This window comes from Vigna angularis, chromosome 10, assembly GCF_016808095.1.
Source record: "Vigna angularis cultivar LongXiaoDou No.4 chromosome 10, ASM1680809v1, whole genome shotgun sequence".
Taxonomy (NCBI): Eukaryota; Viridiplantae; Streptophyta; class Magnoliopsida; order Fabales; family Fabaceae; genus Vigna; species Vigna angularis.
In genome coordinates this window covers 27,117,574-27,137,811 of record NC_068979.1, presented here as the reverse complement: position 1 = coordinate 27,137,811, position 20,238 = coordinate 27,117,574, and the positions used below count along the sequence as shown (strand labels likewise).

The window sequence follows — 20,238 nt, the reverse complement described above, 5'->3', positions numbered from 1 at the left end:
GTGAACTTTTAGTAGACTGTTTTTACCACTTTACTTTCATCTGCATGCTAAAATTCATCTGTGTTACCAAATTTCGTTTATTAATCGCTAAATTAGTAAACTTTAACAATTAGTGAAACATAGCAAATCTCTTGGGAAACGATATTCGGACTTACTGATTTATTACTTGTACGATTCGGTATGCTTGCCGAGGTCTCAACAAGTTTTTGGCGCCGTTGCCGGGGATTTGTTTTTGTTTTCGTTGATTGTTTGTTGTTTATCTGGTTTAGTTGATTTTAGCTATCTGTTGTTTAAGTGTGTATTGTGATTATATTTGAATTTTGTTGCATAATTGTTATCATCTGTAGAGATTGTGTCTTTTTGGATTGTTTTCTTTTAGTTTGTGTTTTGTATGAGAAGCAGAGAACAGGTTGAAAATCCTCTGCTATTTCTGAAGAAATTCTGGACTCATCATCTGGTCAAAGAAAAGAAGAAATGGAAGATAATCGCACTGGAGAAGGTTCTGGGCAAGGAAGACGTACTCTTGCAGATTATAATACTTTCTCAGGACCTCTGCACTTCAACAGTATTGCAAGACCAGTGGTGAATGCTGCTAACATGGAGATGAAGCCAGCTCTTATTCATCTGGTGCAGAACAATCAATTTCATGGATTATCTCACGAGAATCCATACACTCACTTGGCTACTTTCATGGAGATCTGTAATACAGTGAGGATTCATCAGGTTCCAGATGAAGCAATCCGACTCAGCTTATTTCCATTCTCATTGGCTGGTAATGCAAAAGTGTGGCTGAATTCTTTTCCAGAGAATAGTCTGACAGTCTGGGATGATGTGGTTGCCAAATTCCTGAACAAGTTCTTCCCTCAGTCCAAAGTCAATAAGGGAAAGCAGGAGATCTCTTCTTTCCAACAAGATGCTGATGAAACTCTAGGTCAAGCATGGGATAGATTCAAAGGCCTACTGAGAAAAACCCCTACTCATGGATTTGATGAGCCTACAATGTTAAATCTGTTTCTTGGAGGGCTGAAATCTCAAACAAAATTAATGTTAGATGCATCAGCTGGAGGTAATATCAGATGGAAGACGCCTGAAGATGCACATGAACTGATTGAAAACATGGCTGCAAATGATAATGAAGTTCAGAGTGAAAGAGCTCAATTTCAACAAAAAGGTGTTCTTCAACTTCAAACTCAAGATGCTTTACTAGCTCAGAACAAGATTATGACTCAGCAACTTGAGACATTAATGAAGAAGTTATCTCAGCTACCTAAAGAACTGCAGAATGTTTCTCAATTTCAACATCAGATGGTTCAGAGTTGTCAATTGTGCGGAGGAAATCATAATAATGGTCAATGTGCAGTGCAAAGCATGTCTCATGAAGAAGTACACTATATGGGAAATCAAGGTCTTCAGACGAATTATGATCAACGTCAAAGTTTTAATCAAGGATGGAGACCTCATCCTAGTATGGGACAAGTTGTTCCTTTCAATAGACCACCTCCACAGAACTTTCAGCAACAACCTTCTCTGACAGAAAGAACTTCAAAACTGGAAGAAACTCTTCAGCAGTTTATGCAGGTATCAATTTCCAACCATAAAAGTACAGAAGCCTCACTTAGGAATTTGGAGATTCAGGTGGGTCAATTAGCTAAAAAGTTGGAAGAAAAATCAGAGAAAGACTTTAGGGCAAACACTGAAGTAAATCCAAAGGCAGACTGCAATGTTATTACTACAAGATCAGGAAGAATTCTGGAAGAAAGAGGGATTGAGAAAAAAGTGAGTGAAGAAAAAGATGAGATGAGTAAACAGGGAGATGAAGAAAAAGAGAGAGAGGGAGAGAAAAAGAAAGAACATGTGTACGAGAAACCTCTTCCATATCCAATGGTTGTCTCTAGAAAGGATAAGGAAAGACAGTTGCAGAGTTTCATTGATATTTTCAAGAAATTGGAAATCAAGATGCCTTTCTCAGAAGCACTGAAACAAATACCTGCTTATTCAAGATTCATGAAAGATTTGCTCACTAAGAAGAAGAAGAAGTATATTGAGGAAGAAACTATAGAAGTACAGGGCCAGTGCAGTGCTATCATTCAAAAGTTGCTTCCTCCAAAGTTTAAAGATCCAGGTAGTTTTACAATTCCATGCACCATTGGTGAACTGGCTATTGGGAATGCGTTAATTGATCTTGGAGCCAACATCAATCTTATGCCTCTGTCAATGTTTAAGAAGATTGGAGAATTAGAGTTGAAGCCCACACGCATGACTCTACAATTGGCAGACAGGTCGATCAAATATCCACAGGGAGTAGTAGAAGATGTTCTTGTAAAGGTAGATAAATTCTTATTTCCGGTGGATTTTGTTGTCATGGAAATGAAAGAAGATACAGAAATTCCTCTGATTCTGGGAAGGCCATTCATGAAGACTGCTCGAGTGTTGATTGATGTTGATGAGGGAAAGCTCAAAGTGAGAGTTGAGGATGAAGAAGTAAATTTCAATGTCTTTGAAGCAATGTCTCACCCAAATGATGAAGATACATGCTTTCTAATTGATGAACTTGAAGAAGTCTACATGATTGCACAGAAGACGATGCATATATCCTCACCTCTTAATCTGGATGTTTTAAAGGAGATTCCATCTGAGGAAGAAGAGAAAAGAGAACAGAAGTTGCACTTGAAGTTGCTACCTTCACTTCTGAATGATGTCAAACCCTTGGATCAACCACAGAGTGCTTCTTAGTGTCAAGCTAAAGACGTTAAACAAGCGCTTACTGGGAGGCAACCCAGCTTTCTAACTCTATCTATTTATGTTTTCAGTTCTTTTGGTTGTGTGGATTGAATCTGAATATGTCTGGTTGTGTGGATTAAATTATGTTTCTGCAATGATTTGATTGTGAATTGTGTGTTTGAAGTTTGAATTTGAATTTTGAATTCTGTCCATGATAACTGGCATGATTATGAGATTGTTATTGAAAAATCTGAGTTTTAGAACTTGTGTTATGATTATATATGAATTGTTCTTGAATCTGACTGATTGTGACCCAGAAGTTGAATATCTGAGTGTATTGAGAAAGATTTGAGAGCAAGTGAGAAGTTGTTATTGCTATGAATTTGGTTTTTGCATAATTCTTATTATTACGGTTGCATTCTGGTTTAGAAATGAGAAAGGCAGTTGTTGTTGTTGAAATTAACTACTTGGCCAGATGACTACCCATATGTGAATATTCATCCATTGTTATCTTGTTTGAGCCTTATATATATTTGTTGTGAACCCTGAGCTTCTTACAGAACAATCTACCTTATCCAACACTCTTGGAGAAGAGAACAAGAAACATATTTGTCAAGATGATAGGTAGAAATTAAGTTTGGGGGAAATCATAATCAGTTGAGTCTTAAACTGATGAAAAAAAGAAGAAGAAAATAATCAAGTTAGAGAAAAATTCAGAAAATGTGTTGTGATGAATGAAGAGGTAGTTGATAAATAAAGTTTCAATGTTGTTATGTTCTTGTTCTCCTCTTCTATAGTGTTGTTTTCTTTCCTTGTAAAACCATGCTTCTTCTAGCCAAGCCAAGTTATAACCTGAGAAAGTCCTTTTGATTTAAATCAGAATGTTTGAAGTGTATATGAGATGACTTGCAAAAGTTGATGAAGTAGTTGATGACAATCTGAGTATGAATTAGAGTTGTAAACACTTGCAGGTTGAGATAAACACAGATTGAGCATTGTGGTTTTATTCTTTTTCTGGTTGTCTTATCATTTTGGATTCAAGAACTTGTCAATATAGAAGTCATGACATGTGATCTGAATATTTGGAGGTGTAGGTACAATCCTTATTGTTGTGTCAGATATTATGTGATGGAATATTAACTGCTTTGTTAGGTTCGTTTGTGTTGTTATTGTCTATTTTCATGAGGACACGAAAATATATAAGTTTGGGGGAGTTTGATAGGTGAAAAGTTTACTTATTTTTGTTGCTTATATTGTGGGGCTTTTGAGTAAGTTTTAGTGTTAATTCTCATGAAAAGTGTATAATTGTTGATGTAAGTATAATTTTGATTGTTTAAATGTATTTTAATGCTTTTGTTGTTTATTTTGATGAAAAATAAGGATTGGATACCATAAAAGACTTGGACCACACTCATAGGTGCATTTTTGCCGAAAGGATCGCGCTCGGGCGCGAGAAAAAAGGGCGCCGGGTGCGAGATAAAAGGGGGCGCCGGGCGCCACTTAGAAGAAATGGGACCCTCGTCGCAAATGAGCGGACGCTCGTCATATAGCGAGCGCACGCTCGTCATATAGCGAGCGCACGCTCGTTTCATAGCTAGAGGACGCTCGTCCAGCACAGCAGAGGACACTCGTCCAGCGTGCAGAGAACGCTCGTCCAACGCGCAGAGGACGCTCGTCACATAGCGAGCGCACGCTCGTTTCACAACAGAGGACGCTCGTCCAGCACAGCAGACGACGCTCGTCCAGCGTGTAGAGAGGCTCGTCCAGCACGATCGTTTCACAATAGAGGACGCTCGTCCAGAGTGGCACAGGACGCTCGTCCAGAAAATTGGACGCTCGTCCCAGATTGGGCCGCTCGTCCAGAATTGGGCCGCTCGTCCAGAATTTGGACGCTCGTCCAGAAATGGCCCGTGACTCAATTATTTTACCCTTCTTTATATCAGAAGCAGAGGCCAGTTGCAGAGAGGGGGATCTGGAACGGGGAGGAGACCAGGGACGCTGCTGCAGCTGCTCCAAGGGGATTCCATGGTGGAAATTCACCAATTTCCACCATCCAATCCATCATTTCTCTCTTCTATGTTGTATATGTGTAGCTAAAACTTCATTTCACTGGGGTTGAGAGTAAATTTCTGAAACTCTTTGTAATTTCTCTATTAATGCATGATCTTGTATGAATTTTGTGTTCTATCTTTATTATTCATGCTTTTGATGGGAATCTGAGCTATTTGAACGGTTAAATCATTGGAAAATGTATGAGACCGCGGACCTAGGATAGAACTGCTAAAGGATTTCATGTCCTAGACATAGGCTGGAATTTTTAGTCATTTGTGGCATTGTGTTTAAGGCAAATCTGATAATTGAATTAGCTAAGGAATTAGCAATTTAGTTTGAATGATTAAGAACTGTCTCTGAGGAATCAGGACTGCATGCGCCTAGGATGTCGATGCTTAATTTTGAGGAATTGTGTTAGTAGAAAATTACCGGAGTGATGAACTTGAATTTCAACCCCAGTGAACTTTTAGTAGACTGTTTTTACCACTTTACTTTCATCTGCATGCTAAAATTCATCTGTGTTACTAAATTTTGTTTATTAATCGCTAAATTAGTAAACTTTAACAATTAGTGAAACATAGCAAATCTCTTGGGAAACGATATTCGGACTTACTGATTTATTACTTGTACGATTCGGTACGCTTGCCGATGTCTCAACAGTGAGCCAATCAATTAGTGGGGTTTTAATTTGACTTTATTTTCAAGTCGTAATAACGGCCCAATTTGGAAACCTAAACATAAGCCCTTATAAGTTTAACTATTTTCATCAATTGAACAAGTTAGATTTTTTGTGTGTAGAGAAATTACAGGTTTTATCCCTTCTATCTTAATGAGAGTGATTCTTCTTAGTTCTTGAGAGATTCAAGAATCTTGGCTTTATCAAAGAATTTTTCATTCTTTGTGTATTGCTTCCTCTATATGAGTGATTATTTCTTTCTATTTATCTTTGTCTCTTTGTTTTATTTTCTTTCTTCTTCTCAATTTATAGAATATTAATTTCTGTCTAGTTTTATCTCATATTCATAGCTGTTCTACATATCTAATTGAATGTTTCTTGAACCTAATTTGTAATTCAAATCGTGATCTTTGACATCGTTGTGGAAACACTTCGATTAGAGTTTTGTAACTTAAGATTATCGTCTTGAAAGTTTTGTTTCCCATTTCTTTCTTTCTTTTTTTACTAAATTTTGAAATTTTTTTTCAGGTTTTAATTCTAAAAATAGTCAAACCACATGGTTCACATCATCCACTCTTAAAAATCTTATTTTTCTATTACATTATTCATATATATCCATGATTCTTTGGAGTAAGTGTAATCAGTATTTTTTGTTATTTTAACTAGGATCATTTTTTATTGTCATTTTTCTTTTGTTTTTCTGATAACGAGAAAGCGAAATAATTTTCCTCAACATTTTAGATTAGAACCTACGGAGATTTATGATATTTTAATGACTAATATAGTAATATAAATGGATGACTAATGAGTTAAAAAAAATCATTATTTAATGTTTAAATAATGTTGAAATTGGAGTGACCACATACAATTCCTAAAGAAATTTCTTCCTTGCTAAGAAAAATGAAGCTATGCAATGTAATGGCAAGAGAAGAAGAATGGTTTGGGAGGTTCTTTCTAATCTCATGGGATCCTGTGCCACATAATATTCCATCTTTTTTCTTTTTCCAACTTCACCCTATGGAATATAAACTCTAAAGAAAATGGACCCCCTTAGATCTTTTGAATAAATTAAAATTGACTCAATATATGATTTTCAAAATATAATAAAAATTATTAAATCACTTTATTGTTATTATTATTTAATTTTGACATATAATTATAACATAAACAATGCAATAATACAAGTTATATCAATGTAATTTGATTAATTTACATATAAAATGTTATTTGATGTTTTATTTTTCTTCAAACGAATTTTACAATACTTAGTCACCTTTAAATAGTTTGAAATATATTTTTTTATAATTTTTATTTAACTTAAACAATTGATGGATATATGTTAAATATTTGGTATTGAAATATTATTTTTATTCACAAGATTCGGAATTTTAAATATATAGAACCAAATTACTAATTAGTATTATATTATATTAACTTACTGCAATGAAATTTTCATTTAAAAAAATAAATCTTAAATTCAAGACTCTCACCTTAAGAAGGTTTAAGTATATAATGCTGAATTTTACTCCAAAAAAGAACAGCATTCTAGTGGTTCTTGTCAGAAACATTAACAGTAAATCAAATTCTAAAAGTATAATTCAAAAGGCTTAAGTAAACCTTTTGAATTTTTGTGAATAAAATAAATAGTTGTTGATAAATATCTTATCAGAATTAATATATGATCAGAAGTTGATAAATAGTTTTTACTAATACTAACAATTATCCAAAAATTGATAAAATTATAAATCGTAATGTATCAATGGGATTATGATATGTTGATGTAAATAGTTGTTGGAAATTCAAATATATGACATTAAATATAAATGAAAAAAATTGAGTAACATATAAAAAGAAAATTATAAATGTTTGGTTTCAAGATTTTTAATTAGAGTGATGTCATTATGTTATTTTAAGTTAGATCTTATTGCAATATTTTTTTAATAAATTCTCCTACAAAATCTATCAATTATCGGATTTAATAATTTTAAATTAAAAAACATATCATTGTCTATTAATAAAGTTAAAGTGAGAGTTTGAGTTTGTTGTTTAAAAATCTTAAGGTAAAATTATAAAGAGAAAAGATGCATATGTAGAACATTTACATGCACTAATTTATCACATATTTTCTATTATTTTTCTGTACATTATAATGAGGAACCTGAGCTCATTATGATATAATGATTGTTGAATGTGAAAAGGTGAGTTTTTTTTGGGGCCATTTTGTACAAGATTGAAGCTTTTGGAAAAGAATGGAATAATAGAATTTAAGCAACTTTAGTGAATATTTGAAGGTCCTTTGTGAAGGCCATAGGTGGTCCCTAATAGAACCAGGTGATAGAATGGAAAATGACCACCACTTTCACTATTTCATGACCACTTACACTATTTCATGTAAAATGTAAAATTCATCTCACTAACTAGTTTTATAAAATTAAAATATATTTTAAGTGAAATTTTTAATATGCTACGAAAATCATAAATTAAAATTTATTCTAAATTATTTATTAAGTTTATTATTTCACATATTCAGATTGTTGTCGAATTATTTATTAGTATTAAGTCTAGTATATTTATTATTAGTATTAAATCTCACATTATTATAAGTTGATTTTAAAACATTAAATTAAATTTAAATTTTTTTTAACATAAAATAATAATAATAAGTATCATGTAAAATTAGTTTACGCATATTATATATATATATATATATATATATATATATATTATATTTTGAAATGGTGTGGGGTACTTCAAACTTTATTAGCTGGTATGGTTGATATGTTTTGGAGGCCCAGGGAATTTTATTCTGGAATTGACTTGTAGTGCAATGAATGATGTGTTTATCACCTACTCTTCAAGGTGGAAGCAAATACACTTTACCCAGTGCCAATATGAGAGTCTTACCACAGAAAAATAAAATAAAATATATTATGAATATTTTGTATATGGTACTCTATGAAAAAGTTAAATAATATATACAAATTTATAAATTTATTATTTTTAAGATTTAAAATTAAAAGTGATATAATTTTTTTTATTTTGATTAATATTATGTTTTTTGGGAATCTTTTCAAAGTTCTATGAAGTTATTATTTAAAAAGTCTTTAGTTGAAATTAAAATTAATTTTTTATATAAATTTTATATAAATTGAACTCGATGTCATATATTATTATAAGATCATGATATTTTAACAATTTTTTTAATAATTTTTTGAAATAATTATGTATCACTATTTTATTGGTCCGTATATTTAAAATGGACCAATCACAAATTATCACATAAACTGTTGTCAAAAAAAATTGTTAAAAAGAACATTTTCCTATCTTATAAATGTTATTTTTTTGTATTTTTTTGGATTATGATATTTTAATCACTTTTTTTAATAACTTTTTGACAACGTGTCACTGTTTTATTGGTTCGTATATTTGAAATGGACGAATAAAAAAAAATGGTTAAAAAGACATTTTCTTTTTTTTTTTCCGTAAAATTTCTCCAAAATAAACATCAAAATAAGACAAATTTTGTTTGTAGAAGAAACCATGAAGTAGTAGAAGTGGTGATTAACAAAAACAGTCCTCTCACAGTCTTCTATCACAATAACAAAGTTGGTGCCTAGGCATGTTTTACATCTGCAAATGTAGTTCTTACAGCATTTGTTCCAAAATTGTTATGAAGTTGAAAATGGTTTACATGATTGAGCATGCATTGGGGTTTTCATCACTGAAGAGAGAGGTAAGTTTTTCATCGAGTGAGTTTGGAGCAGGTAGTGCTTGTGCAGAGTTTTTCACATGACCTGATGGAGCCTTTTTGTCATATGCCTGTGCCACATAAGGGTAAGCCACCAAGTTGTAAGGAATGTAGGGCCAAAAATCTGCTCTTTTTCCTGTGCTCTGAACCTTCTTTAACACCCTCTTTCTCTCCACATAACCTGTTACTGTTATCTTGCTTTGCTTTCTGTTCACTTCCACTTGCTTCACACCTGCAATATTCTTTTTATCTTTTTTACTTCACCTCTCAAAAACTTATCTTTTCACCGTTACATCATCATAAGAAGAATAATTTATAAGTAAATTTTTTCCTAAATTTTAATATATTTTATCTTTTAAACTTAAAAAATAATAAATATAATCCTTTTTTTACATATTAAATAGCAGGGCAACCACTGTTAGGTTTACCTGCAGGTTGCATTTATTATTCCACCTTGTGATCATGAACAGCTGAGAAACAAGAAAAGAGTGAAAAAACAAAAACATAGAAGTTTGGTTTTGTTGTCTCTGAGGAGAGCCTGAGATCATTATTAAAAGACCTACTCTTTGAACTGCATTAAATTACTGTCCTATATATATCAGACAAAGTCATGCTATCAGGAGATGAAAGCATGATAAAGCAAACAAAGTGCTATATATGTTAGACAATTTTGCTTATTTTTGATGAAAAATATGTCAGAGATGAAAGAATTCAAGTAGTTTACTATTTTTTTATTTAAAAAAAAAATAACAAAATAGTTTGGTTTAGTATTCCATTTCTTGCTCTAAAAAGTGACCAAATCGTGGTGTGTGAAATGGACATAGATGTTGTTCACCTTTCATGTGGGCGACAGAGTTTCTAACTCTTCTTTCACAGCCATCACAGTCCATTTTCACTTTGATTTCTACAGTCTGCAAGAGAAATCAGAAACATGAAAATCATAAAGGCACACCCTGAAATACATACATATATATATAACAATAAAAATATAGTGCAAACCTGCATTGGCTTGCGTTTCTTTCCGGTGGAAGGTGCTACTGAGAAAAATTCTGAAATATAGTCAAGAACTCCCATGGCTTTGGTTCTGTCAACAAAGAAGAAAAAATAGTCCTAAGAGAGGGGTTGAAGGAGAAGAAGGGATTCTATGTTGTTGTGAAGGACCAGCTTTTGGGTGGTGGCAGATTATAGGAAAGGGTTCCCTTATATAGAGAACAAAGGTGTGTGCACAAATATGCTGAAATTTAATGCATCAAATAATGCACACATAATAAGACTATAATGTTGCCCCCACAAATACAATTCAGGATTATTGTGTGCCAATTTGAGCTTCACACTAATTTGGCAGCATTAGGCCAATTTGAGTTAATGATCCCATTTTAATGTTTGAACAAGTTTATATTATGTACTTTACCATGGTAAATTTATTTACTTTTTTTCAAATCAAAAAATATCTCAAGAGATCATTTTCATTTTACTTCTTTTCAATCGAATAATTTTATTTTCATATATTTTCTTCATTTCTTTTTTTAATTATTTTTTACTACTTTCCTTGTTTTTTTACTAAACATACCATAAAATACCAAATTAACCGGTAATACAAAAAGACTGGTCAAATGAACTCTTGACAAAAATTGACACCAAACCTTTCATTTCGTATATTATATAATTATCAACAAATATAAGAAAGCTATAAAATAAAAAGGTCACATTACACAAAATATTATATTTGTGAAGGTTGGAATTGTAAATTTTCACGTCTCACATTAAATTTTTTATAATTAAAATAATCATCAAAATTACATACAAATATTTAGAATTTGACATTTAAAAGTAACAATAATTTAAAAATGGTGAGATTCAATAAATTTTAATATTAAAAGTTTTTAAAATAAATAATTTTGTTATGGATGAGTTTCATTATTTTAAAATACATCATATCTTTAAAAATTACTTTTTAAAAATTTTCTGACTTTTCTTTAAGAGTTCTTTACCTTTGTTCGTCTGATTGAAGAACTGAGATTATAGAATTAACCTTTATGACTAGCTCTCCAATTTGGACTAATCAGTTTTTTCATTTGTGTAAGTTGAGTTTTAGTCCATTTTTTTAATTTTTTTATGTTATCAGTTGTATGTGAGCCTTATTTTACCATGTGTCTTTTTAGTCATCTATATAAGTCTCTACTGATCAGTGGTTCTAATGGTGTGTTCTGATCGTGTTTGTGTTGTTCCTAGGTATATATATAGGACATCTTGTGAACTGGAAGAGATAGGACATACTCTTCGTATATTCAAAGATCTTTATTTAAATACTATTGCGAAAGCAAAAATCACAAACATAAACGATGTTCTTATAAACATGAAAACTCCAAACGTAAATTTGATGTTCTTATAAACATGAAAACTCCAAACGTAAATTTTACAGTAATCACCAAGTCTGAAATTAAATTTGAATATAAATATAGCAAATCCCCAAAGTAATTATTTCCCTTTCTCTTGTCAAGCTACTGCAAACCAGCGTCATGCAACCTCATCTACTCTCGTACAAGTATGATCATCGTAGGTGGAAACCACAACCTCAAAATGCAAGTGTGAGTAACCAAAAAACATTATAGCATATAACATGATATAACAATATTAAACACAGACTATAACAAGTCATAACATCACATCTCAACACAGAAATTATATTACAACCAAACCGTTCATAAACCAATGTCTTTTCCTTGCACTTTGTCGTACCAACCTATTTCACAAAATAGGACGATTCGAGTTATCCTCTATCGTAACTTCAAACTTATCTCTCTGACTTCTCAAGGACTAACGAGTAAAAACACTTATACTACGTGCACCGGTGAACTATATTTAGCACGAGTCGAAGTTATTGGACGAGACATCCAACCCTTTCGTTTTCTTGTGCAGGAGGAAGAGTGACACTCGAATCTCTGTCTCCACGCGAGACCAAAACTCCTTATCACATCGCAATACGAAAAACTCTTACATCCGATGAAAATACAAGGAAATTATGTAGCTAATATTTACATAACAATTCCATAAACATTTTCAATAACATGCATTACTCAACCAATCACTAGGTTTAAACACAAATCTCATTAGTTTCTTTAATTTACCAAAACTCATAATTAATCTTAACAAAATCTCATAAGTGGACCCCACATGGTCCACCAATACTCTCAAAACCACCCTACACGTACCAAATTACGCAGCACATCCCTCAAGCCCAATTTTCATTTAAAAAAAACAAAACATACCCTCTTTAAGACACGGGTCCACAAACAAATTGGTTTTAATAAAAAGGTATGTATCAAAGAGACCTAAAACAGGGCACACCTCTCATTCTCAAACTTGTCAGGTTTTTGGTCGACCTCCATACACAAGCTGACCAAGACGTCTATCTCGATCTTCACTTTGGTCACTTTCATTTGAGGATTCATTTTAACATCTTTTTTCGATCCCTTTCAATTGACACACCTTTAGGTGTTTGCTCATTCAATTTTTGGCCGAACTTCAAACATAGGCTAGCCTGGTCGACCAATCTTCACCTTGGTCACGTTCACTTCCTTCTACATTAGGCAATTTCAAGAGAAGACAAGTATGTGCCCAAACTAACAGCACCCAACAAAAGTCTCTTATAGTTGACAACACATAATTGAACCTGCCTATGTTGACAGTCTAGCATAAAGTTTTCTTCAAGTCAACAACACAAGGTGGAAGGGTTATTCTTACATCACGGCTTTCGAGCAAGCCCGACCGAATAACCAATTTACAAGCAAGCTTGGTCGAATGATCAGTTTACAAGCAAAGCTCAATTGAGCTTGGCCGAATGGCCTATCCACCAACCAGCTCGATCAAAGTGCCAAATGATACATGAGTTTAGTCGAATGGTCAATCCACCTACAAACTGTACAAAGTCGGCAATGTTTGACCGAATGGCCAATCCACCGGTCTAAATCAAATTTCTGAGACTGAAGGGACTTATGTAGATACCCGACCCAAATATGCAAGTGGCACGGTCCAATAAGGGTCCATTATTAAAATCTCGAAAATTTTATTATATCCTTTAAAAAACCATTAAATATTTTTTAATAGTTTATCTCTAACAAACATATGTTTTTTATTATATCCTTATTTAAACCACATAAATGATATAGGACTTTGAGACCCTATAATTACGTATGCATTTTCATCAGAAAAGGATAATAAAACTCATACTTAGTGTTTTATATGTAAAGATCTCACTCTCTTATTCACTTGAGCAAGAGTCTTTTTGCAGGTAGATTTTTTCCTCTTTTACAACCTTTAAGAGCATATGTTTGGATTCTCCAATCCAATCAATTCCTATCATCTCTAAAGTCATCTCTAAAGACCATACTCCAAATTTCGATAAGAGCAATAAATTTCTATATTAAAGCTCTCCATTTTCAACTCCAAACTTTTTTTCCCTAGGTCTGTCAACTCATGCAAGATTATATAACAACACATTATTTTATTAAGTACAACCAATCACCTAGAAATCACCTCTTTCCTCTTTTGAGTCGAACAAATTAAGACCAAAACAAAAAACTGACAATCCTTTCATACAAACTTTCCAAATATAAATCAGATATATCTTCTAAAGTACAATAATATAACTTCAGTTCAAAATTTTGTTAATTCTAATAATTTTGAAAGGAAATTGCATCCTCGTAATTAAAAAGCTTGAATTATTGTGTATATTGATACACATTTTATAGTAATCTAATCATTTTAAGTGGTATAATCCATCTCATAGGTCATACAAATGCTCCAAAAATCCTTTTAAAATCAAATAATTTTATTCTATTCTTAATGTATAAGCCCCTTCTCAAGAAAAAGTGTTATAATGTTTGTCAAAAGTCGTGTGTTAAAATTTGTTATTAAATTTTAGTATTAATGTCTTGATGAATAAGAAAATAGTATTAGTGTCACTTTAAGATGATATATTAACAATAAATTAAAATTATTTAACCTTGAAAAAATGACAAATTAAACATGTAAAAAGAACTTTATAAATATTAAAATCACTTATTCACAAAAATTATGAGAATTTTTTTACTAATAACACTAAAAGTAATTAAATTAATAAAATAAATGAATAAAATGTAAATCATTAATATAATAAAAAAATATGTTAAAAACTTAAAAGACAAAGTCTCCTCTAATAAACCTTAAACACACAAGAAAACAATCAATAGTGAAAAAGAGATGTAACAAGATTCTTTAGAAGATGTTAGCTTTTTTTAAGTTGAAGCATTTTTTTCGTTTTAAAATTAAATTATATACTTATTTTCTATTTTGTTTTAATATTTTTTGTTTTTGTTTTTCGTAAATGACATGTAAATCTATGACTTTTTATTAAAAATCCCACACTAGATATAAAAAATTATATAAGTAAGTGTAAATTTTAATTTATAAATAAAATTCATGAAATTAAGTTAAACTTAAAATTTGTAACATAATATTGAATTAGCATATTATTGGTATATAGTTTTATCTCGTATCAAATCATTGGATTCGGTTTAGTTTCATTCGCCGTTAGTTAAAAATAATGTTTTATATGATTTTTATAAAATGTAAAGATAAATGTGTAATTTAGTTTAATAACAAAAACATAATTTTTAAAAATATTTAAAAGTAAAGAAACATGCTTAACCCGATTTTGTAATAATGGTTGAGATCGAAACTGAAGAAAGAAATAGAAGCGAAGGAGGCAAAGAACCGCTGATCTCCCCCTCCATTTTTGACCCCAACAACATCACATCAAATCAAACCTGAGAAAAAACCCTAATCCTCAGGCCTCTTTTCATACAGAGAAATCGTGACAGAGAGAACACAACACTTGCAATTTTCCCTTTTTCATGCACATTGATGAAAGAGGCACAAGATCCTCACTGACCCATTAACCCCACCAATCTCAAACCCCAGAATTCGGGCAAAGTCCTTTCTTTCTGAACTCACCCATATGCTCCAACACCACACACTTCCCATTTTCAGCACTACCATTTATTACCATTAATGGGTGTTGAGAAAAAATGGCTCTTCACCCTCTTCTCTGCAGCATTCCTCTCCCTCTCCATTCTCATGTTCTTTTCCTTCTCTTGCTTCACCTCTCCTATGCCCTTTCCCTCTATTGTTCTCCATGGTCCTCACCACCCTCCTGCTTTTGCGTACTTCATATCCGGTGGCAACAAGGACGGTGACCGGATCTTCCGGTTGCTGCTGGCAGTTTATCACCCCAGAAACCGCTACCTGCTCCACCTTGGAATGGATGCCAGGGATGAGGAGAGGCAGAAGCTGGGCGCCGCTGCTATGTCGGTGCCGGCGATTCGGGCCTTCCGGAACGTGGATGTGGTGGGGAAGGCTGACTATGTGACCTACTTGGGGTCATCCAATGTGGCTGTCACTCTGAGGGCTGCTTCTGTGATGATGAAACTTGATGGGGGGTGGGACTGGTTTGTGACTTTGAGTGCGCGGGATTATCCCCTTGTCACCCAGGATGGTAATGCCAATACGGTAATTTCTGTTTTGCATCATGGGTTTGTTTGCTCTGTGGAGTTGCTTGTTTTGGGAAGTGAACTGTTGTGTTTGTTCTTGTCTGTTAGTGGCATGATGATTTTGATCATTGGAAAGTTTGTGTGGACGGTTTGCTGGTCTTTCGTTTTGGTCTTAATGTTTTGGACTCAGGCGAAAAGAGGTGATTTCTAGGTGATTGTTTGTACTTAATAAAGGTGTTGTTATATAACCTTGCATGAGTTGAGAGGACCCGAAGAAAGGGGAAAGAAGTTTGAAGTTGAAAACGGAGAGGTTTAATATAGAGGGAGCACAAATAGTGAGAGGAGTGTGGAGGCTGAGTTAGTAGTAACATGTGTTCAAGGCCGGTTTGGGGATTGGGGATTTGGGGTTCAAGGGTGTTTGGAGTGGAGGATGTGAAATGATCCTCTTGTTAGAGATTAGTAATGTATTTTGAGGTTGCTACATATTTGTAAAACACTTCCCTCGGTGCACCAAATGAACTCGGCTGACCAATTTAACAAAGCTGAAGTTCTTGGTGTGGTTTGATTCCTTGTACTTGGGAATGTTTTAGGTTATTTTATGCTTGTGATTGCTGTTTATCTTGTTTGATAACACCTTTCACACTCCACAATAATTGAATGATTTGGACTGGCATGTTTGACTAAATGCTTTGATATTTTATATTTATTGGTAGATGAAGAGATTGGTTGTGAGCTGAATGTGTAATGTGTTCCATGAACACTTGATATCTGTTTTTTGTTGCTTTAATCTCACAAGCAAGAAAATCATATCTTCCAATTGTATGGTATTTTAATTAGTTCATGATTTAACATAGAAACATTAATCTTTGTCATAGTGATTTAATAAAAAATAGAGGGGAGATGGGGTTTCTAATTTTGTGTGATATATCTAGCTTCCCTACAAAGTTGAACCCACACTAAAACTCTAAGGTTGTCATGCAACTCATGAATATGGGTAACATAACACTTGGAAGAGTCCAAAAGAATCAAAGAAAAAGCGAAGACATCAGACCATCAGGTTGGTGAGCTCACAAGGGAATAAATGATGGATACTATCAAATGGGATCTTACTAGTTGAGTTATTAATAACACTACTATAGGCATACTCAGCAGTATGCATTACTTTATAACAATCACATATTATCCTCTTAGCAAGACAAGACAACCAATTAGATCACCTTGACCACACAGTTAACAACCTTAGTTTGAGTAGCAATAATTTGTTACCAAACAAAAGAGAATTTCATCTAGGTGCAACACAACTTCCCTTGGATTTCCAGAAATAATTCATAAACTTCATCCTTCTTACATGATAGAATAAGGCAATCTGTGAAGAAACCCAATCTCTTTGAGGGGAAACTTTCAATATATGATGTTGATGAAACATAACACAAACATGAACCCTGCATGGAACAAAAAACAGACCCGAACACGGACCCTGGATGCAAAACAAACCTAGGGCTACTTTGTGCCTGTTCTATAAGCTTTAGGAGCAACCCACCAATAGCTAAAAAACTAGAAGAGCTTAAAACCCACCATGGTCACTAGTGCACAAACTTGTTTCTAGTGATGGATTTGCCCAGACACATAGATGGCAAAGAAAAGAAGGGAAGCATGAAAAACAAAATGTAAAATGGCTAGAAAACCCGAAGAACAAAATCAAATTCCCATTTCCTACTTTCTTTGCATGCATGGGAAGATTTGCAGGGAATCTTATATATAATTTGTGTGTGAGATAATATTTTTATTAATTTAAATAATTCAAATTTTGGTACTTTATGAAATAATTTATTTTAATATTGCTATTTTATATACATTTTTTTATTTACTAAAAGTTTATAATCAATGTTTTATTTAATATTATTATTATTATTATTATAAAATATGACCTTTTATTTATTCAGATTTTATGATTTTATTTTAATTAAAATTCATGTCAATTTAGTTTATATTTTCATCTAATTATTTTTAAATCATCTTTCAATTTTAATTCATACCCATTCATTATATTACCAAATTAATTTAATTTGTTATTTTATCTCATCAATCAAATTAATTATAAACTTTTCACTGATTTCTCTTCTCTTTCCATCAATCCAAACAACATCACTTATAGAAATGTCCAGACTTATAGAAGCCTTTGTTAGGTGTGGCCGGGTGCAAGGCATACCTCAGCTGTCTTGAGCATGTTCAAGCCAATAGAAAATACTTTTTATTCAGACATAGGAATGGAGTGCTTGTCGCCCGAGTGTTAGTGTTCATGCTAAAGACTTACTACACAAGGAAGGGATGAGCAATCTTAGAAAATGTTGTTATCTGGCTGGGGAATCTCAAAACCTCTTTACTGGCTATACTTCTTATCTGGCCTGGCGTAACCCTGTTCGTAAACAAACTTAGATATACAGCTGATGTAAAAACATGTAATGGTTTTGTTAGTATATTATTGTTACAAATCATCCTGTCATTATTTTATTTCATCTTACAGGTGAATAAATGCTGTATATGACTGCAATATTTTGAACTTTATTCACTGAATAATGCTGTGCTATGTTTCTTTTTAAGGACATCATCTTACAGGTGAATAAATGCTGTATATGACTGCAATATTTTGAACTTTATTCACTGAATAATGCTGTGCTATGTTTCTTTTTAAGGACAACTCATTGATGATATTCTCAGTTATCAATATATCTATCTTTCTGCAGAATTTCCAACTTTCTAATCCATAATGTTATGTCTGTATCAGATCTGGCCCACGTTTTCTCTTCTGTTCAGAGGGACCTCAACTTCATTGATCACACGAGTGACCTTGGATGGAAAGAGTAATGAGAACTACTGATAATTTTAGCTTCTTCATTGTGATACTGTTGTAATTCTACATTTTAAGCTCTGGGTCATATATTTTTGTATTTTTTGACCCATGCAGAAAAGACAGATTCCAGCCTATTGTAGTTGACCCAGGACTATATTTAGCTAGGAGAAGTCAAATTTTTCATGCTACACAGAAGCGGGATACACCTGATGCATTCAACCTTTTCACAGGCAAATCTATTCTTTCATACAATGTCTAAGAAACTCAATCTATGGACTTTGACAAATGAATGTTGAATACTTTCCTTTCCTAGCAGGTTCCCCATGGGTCATCTTGAGCCGATCCTTCTTGGAGTTTTGCATCTTTGGTTGGGATAATTTACCTCGAACACTCCTGATGTATTTTACAAACGTCAAGTTATCCCAAGAAGGTTATTTTCACTCAGTCATTTGCAATGCACCGGAATTCAAGAACACAACAGTAAATGCTGACTTACGATATATGATCTGGGACAATCCTCCGAAGATGGAGCCACTCTTCCTTAATGTATCTGTTTATGACCAGATGGCAGAAAGTGGTGCTGCTTTTGCTAGACAATTTGAAGTAGGTGACCCAGTTTTGGACATGATTGATAGAAAGATACTTAAGCGTGGGAGTAATCATGCTGTGCCAGGTGCATGGTGCTCAGGCCGGAGGAGCTGGTGGGTGGATCCATGCTCACAATGGGGTGAGGATGTCAATATTCTGAAGCCAGGTCCTCAGGCTAAGAAGCTCGAGGATTCTGTTTCGAGCCTTCTTGATGACTGGAGCTCACACACGAATCAGTGTCTTACTGCCAGTGAAGAGACACAAGACTAGAAATATCTTTGGAATGGTATGCATTATTGTGCACCTCGTTTCATTGACCAGTTGAAGCTGCTATTAATTCGGGGCACATTCTTTGAACACCAATGCAATTCAATTTTTAAGGAGGGGGTTGATGAGGCTCTCGTGGCAGTTATTGGGAGTCTGGTACAGAGTTGTGGCGGGGAAGGGAGTATGTTAGAGATTTGGGGTCTTGATATTTCCAGTGGATCCTCTGATGTCTTCATCCCATTTGATCGATGATGAGAGCTTGCAGCCCCTGCTTCCAATATTATCTTATTGTATTTACTGTATGCTTTTCACCCTCTTTGGGATTTTAGACTTTTAGAACAGAAATTTCATTCTTTATAAGATATGCTTGTCATTTTCCACGCTCTCACTCATTTCCCTAGCACCACTTGATATTTTGGATACATTTGCTTTGGACCACGGATACTATCAAAGACATTTTTATGAATATGGAGGGAGAAACACGGACTCTGCTTACAACTCACCCCAAAATATTGAAAGTCCAGTAAACTTGCATTGAACTGTTGCTATTATGTTGAATCTTCATTTCTAGCTCTTGATCAAATTTAAAAGTTGTGACATGTAAGATGGTACAGAAAGCCTACCCGTTTCCTCCATTTTTGTCCATGTTCTTTGATTCCACATGTAAGGGAATGACTATTACACTCAAGTGTTTATTACACTCCCAAACCCAACTAAATAACTTACAGTGTTTTGATACCAGATGTTTTGACGTGCGTATATTTACGGGATCATTAGAAGTTAAGGAGATCCTACACCCGCAAGA

At 33.4% G+C, this 20,238-nt stretch overlaps 2 protein-coding genes and 1 non-coding gene across 3 annotated transcripts; 1 reads left to right on the top strand and 2 right to left on the bottom strand.

Moving 5' to 3' along the window:
* Positions 1-883: 883 nt before the first annotated feature.
* On the bottom strand, positions 884-986 carry LOC128194566 (small nucleolar RNA R71). Its single transcript, XR_008245941.1, has one exon. It is a non-coding gene; the product is annotated as a small nucleolar RNA R71 (small nucleolar RNA).
* Positions 987-8,948: 7,962 nt separating this feature from the next.
* LOC108335309 (heavy metal-associated isoprenylated plant protein 22) lies at positions 8,949-10,389 on the bottom strand. The gene is made up of 3 exons (XM_017571297.2): positions 10,197-10,389; positions 10,033-10,108; positions 8,949-9,429 (listed from the first exon to the last, which is right to left on the bottom strand). The coding sequence occupies exons 1-3, from the start codon at positions 10,269-10,271 to the stop codon at positions 9,137-9,139; spliced, it is 444 nt and encodes a 147-aa protein (XP_017426786.1). The 5' UTR covers positions 10,272-10,389; the 3' UTR covers positions 8,949-9,136.
* A 4,519-nt stretch (positions 10,390-14,908) lies between these two features.
* Positions 14,909-19,821, top strand: LOC108336069 (beta-glucuronosyltransferase GlcAT14A). The gene is made up of 4 exons (XM_017572381.2): positions 14,909-15,732; positions 18,513-18,588; positions 18,693-18,808; positions 18,895-19,821. Exons 1-4 carry the CDS (start codon positions 15,249-15,251, stop codon positions 19,434-19,436), a joined length of 1,218 nt encoding a protein of 405 aa, XP_017427870.1. The 5' UTR covers positions 14,909-15,248; the 3' UTR covers positions 19,437-19,821.
* Positions 19,822-20,238: the final 417 nt, after the last annotated feature.